Source organism: Penicillium arizonense, assembly GCF_001773325.1.
Source record: "Penicillium arizonense strain CBS 141311 chromosome Unknown PENARI_contig029, whole genome shotgun sequence".
Taxonomy (NCBI): domain Eukaryota; kingdom Fungi; phylum Ascomycota; class Eurotiomycetes; order Eurotiales; family Aspergillaceae; genus Penicillium; species Penicillium arizonense.
This window is the reverse complement of record NW_019173306.1, coordinates 70,805-87,355: the sequence shown is the minus strand read 5'-3', so window position 1 is coordinate 87,355 and position 16,551 is coordinate 70,805. Positions and strand designations below refer to the sequence as shown.

General features: G+C 49.9%; 5 protein-coding genes across 5 annotated transcripts; 1 reads left to right on the top strand and 4 right to left on the bottom strand.

Annotated features, from left to right (window-relative positions):
* Window positions 1–809: 809 nt before the first annotated feature.
* hir1 (putative histone transcription regulator Hir1) lies at window positions 810–4,340 on the bottom strand (the record flags this gene model as incomplete). The annotated part of the gene is made up of 5 exons (XM_022636270.1): window positions 810–907; window positions 972–3,728; window positions 3,795–4,016; window positions 4,109–4,183; window positions 4,304–4,340. 5 exons carry the CDS (start codon window positions 4,338–4,340, stop codon window positions 810–812), a joined length of 3,189 nt encoding a protein of 1,062 aa, XP_022483883.1.
* Window positions 4,341–6,193: 1,853 nt separating this feature from the next.
* On the bottom strand, window positions 6,194–6,615 carry PENARI_c029G05680 (uncharacterized protein; the record flags this gene model as incomplete). The annotated part of the gene is made up of 3 exons (XM_022636299.1): window positions 6,194–6,305; window positions 6,369–6,439; window positions 6,565–6,615. 3 exons carry the CDS (start codon window positions 6,613–6,615, stop codon window positions 6,194–6,196), a joined length of 234 nt encoding a protein of 77 aa, XP_022483799.1.
* A 922-nt stretch (window positions 6,616–7,537) lies between these two features.
* Window positions 7,538–8,563, top strand: PENARI_c029G09735 (uncharacterized protein; the record flags this gene model as incomplete). Its single annotated transcript, XM_022636333.1, has 2 exons — window positions 7,538–8,328; window positions 8,560–8,563. 2 exons carry the CDS (start codon window positions 7,538–7,540, stop codon window positions 8,561–8,563), a joined length of 795 nt encoding a protein of 264 aa, XP_022483828.1.
* A 412-nt stretch (window positions 8,564–8,975) lies between these two features.
* On the bottom strand, window positions 8,976–10,352 carry PENARI_c029G11069 (SPFH domain-containing protein; the record flags this gene model as incomplete). Its single annotated transcript, XM_022636340.1, has 2 exons — window positions 8,976–9,768; window positions 9,856–10,352. 2 exons carry the CDS (start codon window positions 10,350–10,352, stop codon window positions 8,976–8,978), a joined length of 1,290 nt encoding a protein of 429 aa, XP_022483803.1.
* A 1,137-nt stretch (window positions 10,353–11,489) lies between these two features.
* PENARI_c029G04278 (La domain family) lies at window positions 11,490–14,604 on the bottom strand (the record flags this gene model as incomplete). Its single annotated transcript, XM_022636290.1, has 3 exons — window positions 11,490–12,057; window positions 12,118–13,792; window positions 13,917–14,604. 3 exons carry the CDS (start codon window positions 14,602–14,604, stop codon window positions 11,490–11,492), a joined length of 2,931 nt encoding a protein of 976 aa, XP_022483854.1.
* Window positions 14,605–16,551: the final 1,947 nt, after the last annotated feature.

Below are 16,551 nucleotides of genomic sequence, written 5' to 3'. Positions count from 1 at the left end.
GGCGGAAGCGGGAGCAGGGATGGAACGCGCCAAATGCAGGACCAGCTGCGGATCGATCGACGATACGAAGGAAGAGTAAGGAGGAGGTGGAAGACGTGATGCCGGCGCCCACAATTGGAGTGGGCAAGATCAATGAGGAAAGGAGAGTAAATGAGTGCGTGTTTGGCAGTCAAGAACCAAAAGTGATGAGGTTGCGCCAGATGTCATCGAATTTTCTGCCTGCAAAGAAATTACCGCCCACGTGATGGCTAAGCCCTGACGACGTCACACTGCGTAATGTTATTGTATAGAAGAACAGAGTAAGTTGACCTGTTAATGGGAGTAATTGGCAGGGTAGAAGCTATATCGGTATGTTCTAGTCAACCTTGACCATCAGTTCAAGGACAGGCACTACAACGTACACCACATGAACGACCTTCCTGTCACTGCCGCCGTTCAATCTTCTGATATATAACATGGATGGCTTATGGACCTATCCTTACCAATACTATTCACTATTTGCACAAGCTATTATTACAAATGGATTTATCACGGGTGCTCGTAAACGAGACCAAGCGGAAAGTATTGCAGCAAGGTGGCAGTCCGGTTATCAAGGATAAACAGGAGCGAGCCCAAAGAGAAACCTATGATACAAATACAGCACGAAATGAAATATGTCATCTCCAATCTCGCCCCAGCAGAGATATAATAATGCAACCCTTTTGCCAAGGTAACCCAGTCCGAACTTCATGAACGCCACAAATAAGAATAAAAAAAATAAAAAAAAATAAAAAAAAGACGAGGTATAAACGAAAGAGAGATGAAGATCGCTATAGATCCATTGCATCGCCATTTTCTGACGAGGTGTCAACCATATCCAGCAGCTTAGCATAAGGCACAGTCACACGTTGAAGGTCACGGTGTTTGCCTAAACAAGCATTCGTTAGCAAATAACGCATTGGGAAAAGAGATCAAAATTGACAGAAACATACCGAGCGCCAGAATCACTTCCTTCAATAACGTCTCCCGGGGCCAGCCGCATAGATCGTCAGATCCCTCGCGCCAGTTCCGGCCCTCACGCTCATTCGCCTGCAATTTCAGGATTCCCTCAGTAGTATCATCATCCTCGAAAAGACCGCCGATTAAGCCCTTCAGCAATTCCTCGACCTTCAGCTTCAACCCCTCCGCGCCGATACGCTTGGCGTACATGGACAGGTATAAGCGGAACTCTTCCTTGGCACCTAGAGACAAAGCAGCGGCAAGACGGTTCTCGAGATGCGCGATGGACACGCTGGACTCGAATGTCTCGTACCCCTCGCGAGACAACAGGACCTTGATCAGACGCTGGAGGAAGTATGCCCGTCCACGAAGCAGGGTCTCGTTGGTAGTGTTCCGCTCGAGCCAGGGGATGATGCCAGCTGCAACAGCTGCCTTGGCATCCTTGTTGTCTTGCTGTGCATCCTTGGCCTGTAGATTGTTTACGGGTGCGTCTGTGGTGTTCCAGTACTGACTGCCTACAGCCCACCACGCTTCAGTGATGCGCTGCCACGTGAACATGGCTGGAGAATATGAGTATCCTTCACCGTTAGATAGGGAGACGACAACCCGACCCTCCGAGTTGATGCGTGCATCTGTCACTGCTGGGGCAGCGGTTGGGTTCGCACCCAACGTGTGAATTGCTGCATCTAATACGGGCTGGAGAGAAACTGGTGGGTGAGGAGAAGAGAGGTGCTTCACGTTCCAGACGTAGCACATGCCCACAGAAGAAATGCACAAGATCCATGGTCCATTGCACTCTAGAATGACCGGCTGTGCTTCGAGAACTAGTGCACTCACCAAACGACGACCTGACGGTGTCCAGAGGTAGATTGACCCATCCTCGCAGCCAGCTGCCCACATGCTTTGATTTCCAGTGACTAGAAGAACAGTCCGTGGCAAGAAGTCCTGCCACAACGGTTGTTCCCCGCGGAACAAAGTCAAGCGTACTGGTTCCCGATCCACGGCGCGGCCAGTCAGGCTCGCTGGGGAGGGATTCCGAGCTTCGAAAACCACGTCCACGCGGCCCTTACTACTGCTCGAGTCCGCACCAGTACCAGGCGGTTCCGTGGGTTTCCCGCTGGTATCCAGCGCGCGGAGAATCTGACTGCGGATTTTGGGAACAGCTAAACGAAGCTGACTGACCGACATGCAAGGATTGGTGACTGCAGGGCGAATGAAATCCGGGGTAGGCTGTTGGCCAGTCGCAGCAGACTGTACTTGGGCCGGGAGGAGACCATCGGGAGTGTTGGCCATGATGGGAGTTGCGCCATTTTGGCTGGCAAGGGTTACCCGTTTTTCAACGCTGCCATCTTCATCGCCATCCATCTGGGCCAGCTTTCGCTTGTTTCCGAGAAGAAGAGTGGTCAAGCCACCCTTAGGAAGACCGTCGAATGGTTTTGATAAGTCGACGATGGTAGTCGGAGCATCTGCTTTGACTTGATTGCTGACTGAAGCCATCAGACGAGCTTGTGGAAGAGATGACTCGCCCGCCCCAGCTCCTGAGACCAGCAATGGTGCAATGCGCTTTTTGCCTTCCTTGGTGTATGTTGGGCGCTGCTTGAGCCTTTCCAGCTTGGCCTGGTAAGGATCCGGCTTTTCAGATTCCGACGCAGCGGGGGTTGAAGCACTTCCATTGGGCTGTGCTTTGTTGGTCTCGGGGGCCGGTGAAGAGGCACGAGCAGGAGTCGCTCCGTTGGAAGGTTGCGCTGCCTTTTCTCCATTTGCGGTAGGCTCCGCGTCGCCCATCAAGGCACCCATTCGTCCTTCAACGTCCTTGATCTCACCTGCCTTGCTCTTTTCTTCCAGAAGCAGACTGTCCGTGGTTTCTGTGATCCCCGCGCCCTTTCGATTCGTTCCAAACTTGGTGAGCGATTTCTCATTTTCTTCCATTTCCGTGGCCCATCCCAGCTCTCCATCTTCGAATCTGACTGCCACAATTGTGCCATCTAGGGCAGTAGCAAAGAGACACTTCCCATCGGGGGTCCATGCCAGGTCCGAAATCGCCTTGGCAGCCATCTCTTGGGCGACAACTATCGGCCGAGCGTTGCTAGTGATCCAAATACTGAGGGACTTGTCTCCTCCAGCACAGGCAATGACAGTGATGTGATGTTGGGCTGTAGAGCCCTGGCCATCCGTTTTCTTCTTGTTGGGTGGCTCGGTTGCATACAGTCGCGGAGAGAATGAGCAAACCTCGACTGGCGCTTCGTGGCCGATAAGATTGATATCACCATCCCAGGACCCACGGTTGATAATAGCCACAGAGCTGACAGGCCCGTTTACGGCATTTGCAGCAGCGATATGCATCCCATCTGGTGACCACGAACATCGACGGAAGTATGCTGTCAAAGGAGAGTTGGCGAAAGGAGCGGTGATAGTCTGTTCGAGAACAAAGTTGTTCATCTGGTCGTGGGCAGAGGAATTTGGAGCAGGAGAGGTGAATCGAAAGATGCGGACGGTACGATCATCGCTGGCCGTTGCGAAGTATTTGTTGGCGGGGTCGAAGGTGATACCTTTAACGTGACTTTGGTGGATTGCTATCGTCTTCAGCTTTTCGAATGTATGACCGGACCACACCACGACCTTTGAATCCAGCCCGACGGATACGAGAATCGAGGAGTCATTCGACCATCCGAGGTCTTGGACATCGTTGTCATGACCGATCAATCGTCGAATTGTGCGCCAGTTCTCGACTGGGGGTGCTTCGTCCGTGCCTGTTTATTTGCAATAACTATAAGTGTCTGGGTCGGTCTTTGGTGGCCGAAATGTTTGAAACGTACCGAATGTTGACGAGTGTGTTGGAGGGTTGGCGTCGAGCATGTACACGCAAACGATCTTGTCATCCGCACCCGACGCAAGGTATTTCCCATTGGGCGAAAAGCGAACAGTATGGATGGTGCCTGAGTGGTTGCTCATCGACGCCAATTGTTTCGGTTTGCCCGCAAGTTCAGCATTTCCGGTACCATAAATGGCCTCAGTGGACCAGATCCGAACGTAACCATCTAGAAAACATCAAGTGCCCGATATCAGTAACAATACCTCGGGTGTGCGCATGCTGTGCGATCCGAATCATGCCAGGAAGGGTCACGCTCACCTCCAGCCGCCGTCACTAGTCGTTTCCCATCTGGCGAAACATCGCAGCTATAAACCTCGAAGTCCTTGCGTTCACCTGTACGAAAGGATGCCGTTAGCAAAATCCGCCCAGCATGGAGTGTTTTCGAATATGAAGGGTTATGTCGGCGTCCGGAGGACCAACGGATAAAGAAATCCAGGGCGATTGAACCCGTACCTCCGTGTGTGAGCCAGACCGGCTTGATGATGTGCATCGCGCCAGCCCGAGAGCAGTCACAGCTGCTAATTTATTCCTTGGGGTGTCCGGATGGTCGGGCTCGATTGAGCGTCACGTATCAGCGCTATGCGCGAGGGAGGGCAAGGAGGGGCGCGGTCGTGATCGGGTATAGAGCTGGGCTTCAGGTATTGTTCTGGGACATGACAGGGCCCAAATAAGAACTAGGATAGAAGGGAATGCGTCAAGGTACGGATGAGCAGGGGAGGGGATGAGAGCCGGAGATTAAGGGCGCGATCCAAAAGTCGCGATCTCCAGATTTGCGTGGTCCGAGCTCCCGCGTTATAGCTACAGCCTTAAATGTTCATTTTTCCTATTTTGCATTGAAATGTAATAAAACTTGTTTATTTTTTATTCCAAGTCCTTTGGTATTCCTGTTGTGATCATAACTCGAAGAAGAATAGAGTAAAAGCTTCCTTGCCTGGAGATATGGCCATTTACCTCATGTCTTACATGCTAGCGTGACTCTTGATAGTTCGAAAAGACAAAAAAGGAAAGAAATTGAGCCTTACTGAAAGACCTGATGCCTAACAATGCCTACGAACCGCTAGATCTGAGTCTAACACTAACAACCGGGCTAACGTTGTCGAATTTCAGAAAGGCGATATGATATTGCCGCTGATATGGCACTAGCTACGGGTGGTATAGGCGATATTACGGTTAAGGATGACACTATATATACTTGACTGCTTTTTCTTCATTTCTTCATATTTCTACGTAACAAGCTTTTCTCGAGGCTGGCGCCTATTACCGATACGTGGACCTACAGGGCCGCTGCCTTCCAAGTTTATTTCAAGGTTTAGTCTGACACATGCCGCCTTTAGGACGGCAGGCTAGTTAGATGTAGAAGTCATCTTTACGTCTTCCCTTTTACCTCTGAGCGCTGCTACACCTTGAAGCCAGTATACCTTTCATGCATTGTTTTCGCCCTACTTTGCCCTCTCTTTTTCATCTCTTTTATGCCCATTTCCGAGTGCCTCGGGTTGTATTTGTCTACATGTGCTTCTTTGTCGCGGACATGGAGACTACGGTGATTTGTTAGCCCGACCCTTACGCTCTCTGATCCCCAGAACCATATCGATTGTGGTATGCGACTGCAGGCCTCACGACATTATCTATGACAGCGATACAGGATCCCTTTGCATGCTAGAGTTTGAGATGATAGAGCTCTGTGATCCCACTGGCCACTCAGATATACCTGATATTATAGCTACGTCTCCTAAATTGCCTCTACCATGCTAGCCGGACCTCGCTATATAAATGGCTAGTTGATTGATCCTCGATGACAACAATATCTGAAGAATTTGAGGTGACTACCAGGCTGAGAAATAGATCAGCGGGAAGTTATTCTTTCTGAATTGTATTCATGTAGCTATGGGCCAGGAATTTTTTCATGTCCCGAATACAATCCATATGATTAACCCGAGGCACTCGAAAATGGGTGAAAAAGACACAAATAGAGGCAAAAGAAGAGAGGCCAAAGTAGGGCGAAAACAATATACGAAATAGTGTGTTCGCTTCGAGGCTTTCGGGTAGAGACTGTTCAGTACTTCATCGCACTGTATCCACATTTATGATTCCTGATGTATTGGTCACATGTCATATAGCTGGGACTACTTTTTGATATTCACCTTCCTACATCAAACTCCGCACAGATTCAAATTAATATAGAAAGCAATTATTTGACTATCTATTGGATCCATGGCCTACCTCGGTAACCAATGAAGAGACACCCCTTAGGAAACCCGGCGAAGAGGTATATCTAAGAATATCTCTGCCTTTCCCATAACCTCATAAATGATTCAAGATATGGACCACAAGACTGGTGTCTATCTATTTCTTCCCAGAGCCCCCGGAGCCGGAGGGTGGGGTGTAATTCGAGCTTCCCGACCCGCTGTTGTAGTAGCTACTTCCATTAGGGTTGGAGTAGTAGTAGGAGCCATTGCTACCAAGCAGAGTCAGCACGTGCTATTCTTATCACCTTCACATGCATCACAGGGGTAATCACGAGTTCGAGTAGTGATAGCTGTTCGAGTTGGAGGCGCCGGAGCCATAGTCACGGGAACAGTAGTGGTTGCCCTAAGGCGGGTCTAATAAGCATATTTCGCCATTGAATTGAGGTGTCAATGCTCAAATAACAGAGAACTTCCGTGTATGTTTTTGTTCTCGTTATAGTGAGCTTATCGGAATAGAGAGAGGTGTACCTGGCTGTTGGTGCCGGAGCTCTTGTAGGAGTATCCGTTTCCAGAGGGCATGGTTTCTGCGGTTTTCTGTTTTCTGTTTAGAATAGATAAAGAGAAGAAGAGAAGAAGGAGGGAGAGTGGGCGGGGTATTGAATAGTAAATAAACACGGGATGGCACAAAGTATATATTCGATGACATCACCTAATCTATCCATTAGCATAGGTAGATCTCTCGTAACTTATCAATACAATGCTCAATTGGTGTAAAGGATACATCAAGTCTGTTATAAGTTGGAGATGTACACGACGTGTCCGCTAATATAGTACGTCCTCGTTCCCGGTCATTTCTCACTATAACATAAATCTTGTCGTTTCACTTCCGAATATATGGGCGAGCTAGAGCTCAAGTATTGAAGTCCAAGGACATCTTCTTTGATTATCATAGATACACTTAATCTTTGTTTTATTGTTACCATGTATGACGCTGAGCCTCCTAACACCTTCCATCGCATCTGAAGCATTGATCGTGTCACAAAACGGGAATGCCCAGGTAGACATAAAGCTCGAGAGCGGAAGCACCCGAAGATTAACTAACTCTTTGTCCACAAAATGGAATTGTCTCAAACAATGCAAGTTAACTATTGGGAGATCCGAGCTTCGTTTCATTGTCTCAAACCCTTAGTCTTAATTCTTTGCTCTTGTGTTTTGAGCCCCCGAATTGCCCTACAATCTCCTGATTCATACTAGCTCCTTTATTTCCTAATTCTCTTTATCTCCTGTATGTAAGGTCGATAGTAACAGTTTGAATTGGCTTTAGCACCAACGCTACAATGGCATATAAATAATTAGATAGCCCCTCCAGTGGTGACATCCATCTCGAGCAGATACTTTCGACAACCATTATCCCAGCGAGCCCAGTTAGACAAATGAACACTCAATAACCTCAACCCAGCCCATTTGGTCAGATTGTACACCAAGGCTAACATCTTACATCATGGCATCCAGGAAACAGCGAAAATCACACTCTGCCCTCCCCACCAGCACCAGCACCACATCCCCCAACCCCACCCCTCCTACAAGCAAATCTCAAACAGTTCCCAGAGACGCAGTACCCCAGCTCTACGGCGAAATCCAACAAGCAGGTGCCGAACGCCAAAAATGGATAGAAGACCCAAAAGACACTACATGCACCATCAAGCCCTCAACTCTATCAATCTCAAAGCTCAAAAAGCAGGGCTGGACTTTCAAGACTAACATCATATCTACCGCACTTGAAATCGAACCAGAATGTGCTAAACAACGATTTCCCAAGTTCAAGAAATACCGAGACGTGGAGCTCTCCAAATCAGAGCTCTCCAAGTCAGGCGGACACGAGAAATGGTCCTACAACTCCTACTACATCATTCTAGGAGAAGGCATAATCTACGCCAAAGACATCAAAAGAACCTACGGACCCCCTTTCTCGGAGATCGCAACAGCTCTCTATACAGCCAGGTCACCAATAGAATCTCTCAAACATGTCTATTTCGATAACGTCGTTAACGCCGATACCAAGCGCTTTGTTAGCAAGAGGCTTTATACTGCGCAAAACGGGCTTACCTGGTCGTCATACAGGCCTATCATGGTTTGGAAATATGATACTGCTGAGTATCAGGGTCTTCTGGGGACGCGTCTTGGTAAGGCGGTGGTTTATATGGTTTTGGGGGCTTTCCCTAGAGGAACGCACTATATTTCTAAGGTTGTTACTTTTGCTGGGCCGGCTTATGGTTACGCGCTTCATTTGAGGTTTGATATTGAGTCGTTTCCTGTGGGTTTGGGTCGACTTGTTTAGTTCGGCTTGGTCTTGTTTGGGCTGGTCTCTTTATGTGTTGGTATAGATTTCTTTGTTTCGTCTCCGGCATTTGTTGTCTGGGTATTTAGTTCAATTTCATTATTTCAGGTCAGCTTTTTCTGGTAATTTAGGTGTTAACCTACAAGATCGTACTATGCCCAGAAACAGCTAGGTCAAACTCATAGATAGACTACGGATCAATAAAAAGGAATACTTGTACATTGAGGCTGCCCCTTCCTTGGGGATTTTCGTATCGTCAACAATTCCTTTATGTACACATACAGGAAGCCTTATCGGCGACTTCAACACCAACAAGCACAGCAAAGCCCGCGCGTTTTGGATGACACCTTTAGAAATGCTGGGAGAAACAAGTGCCAAGAAAAGAGGAAACAAAACAAAACCAAGAGTGTGTAGGGTCAGAATACAGAAGAGCAGAGTAGTAAAAAGAAAACGACCCGACGCCGAATGGGGGACTGGGGCTGAGAGGGGCGGTAACAAGATGCAAGACGGGCAAAAAAAAGGAGAGTGTGGGATTAATAACACATCAGAGACAAGAGATAGAGGTCATCGTTCTCGTTTAGGTTGAATCGGGTAGAGACGCCTATTTGTTTTGCTTGTTGGCTAGATCGAATCCTTCCAAGATATCCGACTGAGCCGTCCCCTGCGCCTCCTCCCCGAAGCTCTTCTGGTCGACGCCATGTTCCGAGCTTTGCGATGATTTGGAGACATCGTCCACTCCAAGAGTCTTCGCGGCCATACTGCGAGCCTGCGTCTGGCTGACCTTTCCGTAGACAGCCATCGCGTTGGCAATCATGCCACCCATATCACCGACATTACCAGGAACAACGACGGCGGTACCCTCGCGCGCTAGGTTCGACCAAGCATCGACATACTTCTCAGCAACTCTGAAGCTAACAGCGCTGTGAGCATTCTGGCCATTCTCCTCGATGGCGCGGGCAACAGCCTCAATACCGAGAGCGGTAGCCTTGGCCTTGAGCTGAATAGCCTCGGATTCACCGGAAGCGCGGTTGATCTGCTCGGCGCGTAGCGCCTCAGAAGCCAGGATGACCGACTGCTTGCGACCCTCGGCAATGTTAATGGCACTCTGGCGCTGACCCTCGGAGTCAAGAATCTCAGCGCGCTTCGACCGCTCGGCTGTCACCTGGCGGTGCATGGCAGCCACGACCTTCTCGGGTGCATGAATATCCCTGATCTCATATCGCAGGCAAACGACACCCCATTCCTGGGCGGCCTCGTTGATGGCCTTTGTAATGTTTGTGTTGAGGTTGGCACGTTCCTTGAGGACGTGGTCGAGTGTCAACTGACCGATTTCGGATCGCATCGTTGTCTGCGCCAGTTGCGAAATGGCGTATTCTGCGTCTTCGACTCCGTAGCTACATTGGAGAATCAACGTGTTAATCACTCTTCGGCTTAAGTACCTCCACTCAATCCTGAGAGGCGTGGGCTATACATGCACTCACCTTGCCTTGTACGCATCGAATACACGCGTGTATAGCACACCATCCAGTTCCAGTGTGACATTATCCGCCGTAATGGCGTTCTGGCTGGGAATCTCGATGGCGGACTCCTTCAAGCTCTTCACGTAGGCAATGCGATCCAAGAACGGAACGAGGATTGCCAGACCGGGCTCGAGGATGCGGTGGAACTTTCCCATGCGCTCGACAATCCATGCTGTTTGCTGTGGCACGAATCGCACAACAGTGTTTGCGGGTAGGGGCTGTTTGTTGGAGAAATAGGTGGTGGGTCCGTCGCCGTATGGGCCACCGGCTTTAAGGCTATTGAAGAGGGACTCTGGGGCGAGACTCCTAGAAGAATTTGAGAGGGTTCGACATTGAGTCTGGTGCAGGACTGTGCTGGTTGACCCGGTGCTGGTGCGTGGGAGGCGGCGTTGTTGGGGAAGGAGGTTCTGGCCACGAGACCGGAGCAACCTGGAGGTCTGGCGGGTTGCGCCCTCCATCTTGGTGAAGCCGGAGATGGAAATACAGAGGATATGTATAGTGAAGGAGCGCACTGGGGTTGGAGGCGCAGAACAAAAGTTGGAGAGGGGAGAGGGAGCTGTCGGAGTAAGGTTCGGGACTGATTATGCTTGCTCCGCTTAATTGAGGTCTGCGCGCCTCAGGCAGAAACCTCGGCATATTCCGTCCAAAATGTCGCATGACAAGACTCATGTATTTTGTAAAGGCAATGAGTATGTGGCAGGTTAATCTTACAGCTTACGTTATTATATAGCAGTTTTAGTATCATAGAGTCAATTGCTCATATTATGCATAACAATCATATTACTCCACAAAGAACTGAACAGCCGGTTTATGCAAAGAACAGAGTACACGAAACACAAGTCTGCTGTGCAAAGAATCCAGCAAGAGAAAGGACAAAGCAGAGAATGAACGAGGTCATTTCAATGCTGAAAGGGAAAGAATCTGTTCCTGGGATGACAGCAGTAGACCAGATGAGTAGGTCTCTCGAACGAGGAATTGACAATGTAAAGATGCTGGTAATTTTTCTCGGTTTGACGCACAACCAAGGGGTAACTTGAAACACACAGATAACCTCAGACAAGACCTTTTGTTTTGATTATTGGACCATTGCTTTCTCTGGGTCATTGCCGTGCTGATACTTGTTAAAACCCAGAGCCGAGGATCTGGATCACACAATGACTAGGTCGATAAGAAGACCACAGCCTTAGAAAAGAAACAAGAATAGAAGTGCAAATCTCTATGTCAAGGGAAACACAATTTTTGTTGGCCAGGCACACCGTAGCGGCAGGCATCGAGAGGGAGAGACACTGCCAGTAAAAAACATGCCCGGACGCCAGAACATTTTGATAACCTCCCATGACTGAAAGCAAGGAACAGGAATGACAGGAAAGGAGATGAGATAAAAGAAAATAAAAACTCCCAGGCTTAACAAGAAACAAGCCCAACTGCATTGCAAAGAAGTTGGCACTCTAGAAGAAAAATTGGAGAATATGCATGCAGAAACCTTTTGGACAGAAGTAGAAAATGCCGATCATGACGAATGAACGAGCAGTGGGAATGGGTCGCAAAAAAAATAAGAAAAAGAATTCAAAGGAAGAAAAAAATGTGAAAAGGGCTCAACGTTGTAACTTTTCTCGGGGCAATTTGCCGTGCAGGGTATTGAAATGTTTGTCGACATTTTTCTGGTTGTGTAGCCACATTTTCCCACTGGCGATGGCGTCATGAATCATATCAAAAGCAATTGTGGAATAACCGTGAGATGTATCCTTCGAAAGTTTGATCATGTCGAGCATCACAGTGGGATGGATACAGTGGGCAAACAGACACTCCCGATAGAAGTCCATGAGAGCCTTGAATCCAGTGTCAACGTGTCGTGTAAAAAGATCATCAAGGGCTGAACGCCTAAATTCATTGTACAGGTGCGATTGGAAATTGCTTGTCAAGCTCCGAGACCAGTCAGAGTAAGGCAGGGTGGCTCCAGGGGTATTTTCTCGGGCCACTGATCGGCCTCTGCCATCGAAAGGTTCATCACTAAACAGGGTGGGAAGTTGGGGGACATAATTGGAAGTTTCTGTGGACGGACGACCCATCCTCTTTGACTTTTTGTACCTCGAGCTCTTGAGACGCTTGTAGTCTGAACGAGTAGCACCGCCGACTTGGTGTCGAGAGCAATTCGTGTCAGACCTTTACAACACAAGTCAGTCAATTCTTTACCAGTGGTGAGGCGAAATGGACTGGGCATACCTCACTGGGCCCGCCATCATCTCCAAGTCAAAGTGGTAAGGGGATTCGGAATGCGGTTCTAATCCGCGCGCTGAATAAGGGTCAACAAATGAATAATCCACGGGGCATTGCGAAGACGAGAGAACAGTCGACCAAGTCGAGTCCGCATCTTGCGAAAGGTAAGGGTCCACAGGGTATCCTACATTGGCAATTTCATTCACTGCGGTGTGAGGCAATGAAGGCATAAATTCTGGGGCGGTAGACGAAAGCGATGTCTTCGAGGCATTGGCAACTCCGTTGGGAACGAACTGACGAGCAGAGCCGTTGATGGCGCTGTGCACAGGGGTGTTCTCATCGGTCTTGGCGGCGGGAGTACCATCGTGTTGAGCGGCAGGTTCACGCTGGTCGACGGGGAGAACCCACTGCTGCCACTTATCTCTGGGACGCAGACGGTCGATATTGTCTTCACCGGTCTGGTACTCAACATTGCGGAGCTGACGAGCCACGTGACGAATAAGTTCGAAGTCCTCAGTCAGGGACTTAACACGCTTGAAGCTGGCAAGGACGTTCAAAGGAACAAAGCCCTGAGAATCCATCTGCTTGCGAAGGAACATGTCCTTGCACATGTTGTCAACCGAGAAGTAGTACTCCAACTGCATGGACAGCATTGACATGAGCGAGAAGGGCTCCATATACTGCTGATATGGCACAGCGCTCATGGGGCCGGGGTTCACAGCCTGGTAGCCGTACATTGTGTTGATATCGCTAGGGAAGGGGTAGACACCGTAGACATTTCCGTTGGGCAGCGAGGGCGATCTCAAAGGCATGCGGGAGGTCTGCTGAGAGCCATTGGGAAGGCCGTGCTGTTGTGACCGCTGACGGTCGTTGAAACCAAAGGACTTGGACGAAGCAAAGTTGTTGGACATAGACGCATTAGTGAACTGAGCGTTCTGGCCACCGAAGTTGGAGTAGCCACCACGGCCACGGTTGCCTCCACGGCCTCCACGCTCTCCACGGAATTCACCGCGGTTGAAGTCGTTGAAGCTATTGGGGTCAGCAGACTTCGAGCCGGCATCAAATCGACGGTCATTGGTGCGGGCCGCAGCCTGCGAGTCGACAGCCAGGTTTCCACCCTTGCCATTGCGAGCTTCCTGGTTCTTTCCGAAAGGCTTGCCCTCGCGCTGGGAGCGGGGAGCGTTCTCTCCGTTGACCGGCTTGTTGGCAGTTTCCTCGCCGTTACGGGCTCCACGGCTGCGCTCAGGGGCTTGGGAAGCCTTGCGCGCATCAGCAGCGGCACCAGCCTCGGTGCTGGTGGAACGTCTTGACTGAGCAGGGAGGGATGCAGCACGTCCAGTAGCCTCGTTTCTTCCGCGCTCTCCGGTGGCCTGTTTGGAGCCTTGGGCAGCCTGTCCAGAGGCAGCCTTCTCAGTAGCAGGAGCACCATTGCCGTGAGTTCCACGGCCAGAATCACGGCCGCCACGAGCGGCACGTCGGCCTCCACGGCCGCCGCCAGCAGAGGGCAGAGGGGTGTTGAAAACAGCGGTAGGGACGTAAGGAACAGGAGTCCACTTCTCCTTTCCATGGGGTCGGATCACGGGGCTCTTGTCGGTCTTCTCTTGGGCCTTCTTCTTCTCTTCGCCGATCGCGACCTGGGGAGTGGGCCATGCGGTGGAATCCTCAACTGGGGGGACCGATCCTATAGAGTAGGTTAGCATCTGATTGTCATTTTCACAAGATTGCGTCATCATCGCCCTTCTCAAAGCTAAGTGGACCTGGCTTGCGCGGTTGATAATGTCGCAATCTGCAAGTCGAAATCTTACCAGCATCGCGTCCCTTTCCGCCCTCGGTCTTCTTGCGGTCCTTTGTACCTTCCGGTGCGCTTTCAGCGCCCTTCTTCTTGGAAGCCTTGGAATCCTGCTGGGTCTCATCGGAAGCACCCTTGGTGGAGTTGGACTTGCCAGTAGCAGCGGACTTGGGAACAGTCTTGACCTTGGCGTCTTGCGCCTCTCTGCGCTGTTGCCAGATATTGATTGAGGGGAGAGGAGCAGCCTTCAGCTCCTTGGGAGGAGCGGCGTCCTTCGTGGACTCCTCGGACTTCTCGTTTGACTTCTCAGCAACAGCATCCGTCTTTCCCTCGGTGGAAACCTGCTTCTCCGAAGTGGCCTCTGCGGTGCCATTCGGGGTATTTGAAGAGTCGTCCTCCTTGGACTTGCGGGACTTGGAAGTGGTGCGAACGCTCGGACTTGATGTGCGGGAAGTGACGGCCTTCTTAGCAGCATGCTTGTTGGTGACGGTGGTGAAATCGTCATCCTTGGTCTCCTCCACAGCAACCTTCTCAGATGTTTGAGGGGCGTCGGATTCAGCGGGGGCCGGTGCGGTCTCCGTTGTGGTCTCGGTTGGTTCTTCCTCCTGTTTGGAGTCGATCTTCTCCGGCTCTGATGGCGTCTTGGATGGGGTCTGTGTCCCGGATGCGCCCTTGGCGGCTTGTGCGTACGAAAAGGTAGACATGTCGGATGGAGAGCTTATTGAAGCTCTGATCGTGACGATTGGTAAAAAAACGAGTCCGTTTGAGAGTGCGGGTTATTTATCCCGGGCCTCCTTTGGCGACTCTGGAGAACTGTCTGCGCCGATTGGGGCGAGATGGCTCCTGCAGAAGTGGGAATAAAAAAATTATCCCACGTTCTCGTAAATCCACTGAACTGTAGCTTCCCGTCTTTCAGAGAGGCTCCCAGTGTATGCGAGAAGGAAGATTTCCTGCGACAATACAAGAAACCAGCGTATGTGTGTCGGCGCACAAAAATGCAATCGAACGGGTATCGGTCGTATGGATCGTCTAGATCACAAATCGCATCGATTGACGAACCGTCGACTGTGTGAAACGAAGATCTCAACGGCTGTGGCTTGCGAACCCGCGGTTGTCAAGAACTGAAGATGTGAAAGTCGGTGCGAAGGAAAATTTTCCACCGAGGACGCAAAGGCACTGCCCTGTGAACGTCGTGTACCAAGCTGTGAAAGGTTGAGCGGCAGGCTCGTGCAGTCACTGCTGTTCGTGCAAGTCGGATGCACAGGAACTCTTCCCTTGCGTAATTCCACCCCTCACTCTCGGGTAGACCAACAGGCAAGGAAGAGAAAGTTCAATTCAAACGGCGTTGCTGGCGAAAGTGTCGATCCCTTGAAAAAATGGGGGACCGAACGACGCGATTCGCACGTGGTGGGGAGTCTCGGAAGGTCGGATTTCGGTTCTCTCGAAGCGTGAGACGATGAGAGGTACCGAGAAATAAAGAAGAAGTGACGCGAAAGGTCAACAAGTGGGTGTTGGAAGGGAGGAATGGAAGGGGAGAAAACAGCCCGCGGAGGATGGGAGAAGAGGAAGAGAAAGGAAGTCCAACAAAATTATTTGGTTCAGGGCAGAATCTGGTGGTAGCGGGGTTTTCCTTACACTGCGTAATTAATTACTCTCTGGCACTTTTTTTGTGGAATTTTCATAGCCAAATAGAAAAACATTTGATTTAAATCGGTTTTATTCTATCTTACTTCAAGGTTCCTTCAAGGTGGCCTGATTACTACTGGTCACACTAAGTCCCTGGGCTTTGCCTAGGCTCCCAAGGTGCGTAATGGGGGATACTGTGTATACTGTGCGCAATTGAGACATACATTCCCGAAGGCAGAATCTCGTCGATAGTTGGCCGTGTACATGCTCGAATCCCTTTGTGTATCTTCTTTGCCGAGGTCGACGATCTCGGCAGTATAGAAGAACTGCTTATACTTGTATACATCAACCTATAAGCTCGACGAACACCACGCACCGAGATAATTGAGCCTCAGGAATTCACCGATGCCTTATTACCGAGGTCGCGCGACCGATTAAAGTAGCTGTCAGAGCGGCGATAGTTCAGGGTTCAGTTCTAAGCTTAAAAGGCCGTGAGCCACCGATAACCTATGCTTTGATATTGTTAACATTCACCTTCGTTATAAAATTTGAGGCATATAATTACCGAGTACCCTGTAATCCTCGACTTCATTTCCCCAAAAAAAATACGTACTACGCTCCGTACATCTGACTGAATTGAATATCGCGGGGTCCACCGGAGCCCCTCTGGCGATTGGCGCACAATGAAATATCTGACAGAGAGTTCGAATGTATTGGCCTTCCTCCTTGTAACAGTGGCTAATATCAGCATTGATATAGATATATATTCTCCAGTCCAATATATCCCTATGCCCGAGGTCACATTTAGTGTCATGTTTCACCCGTTGGACCGTTAATACATATGCTCGGATATACGAGCCGGGGATGAAATGCTAGGATACCTTGGCCCCAGGGTAAGTGTAATACAGGCAATGCGCCGTGAGTTTGATTACTTTAACACTAAAAATTACCCTTCTTATATTTGTGCGATGTATACTCGTGCACGTGACTTGACGGCATGTACATGTATGTACACGCACTGTAAA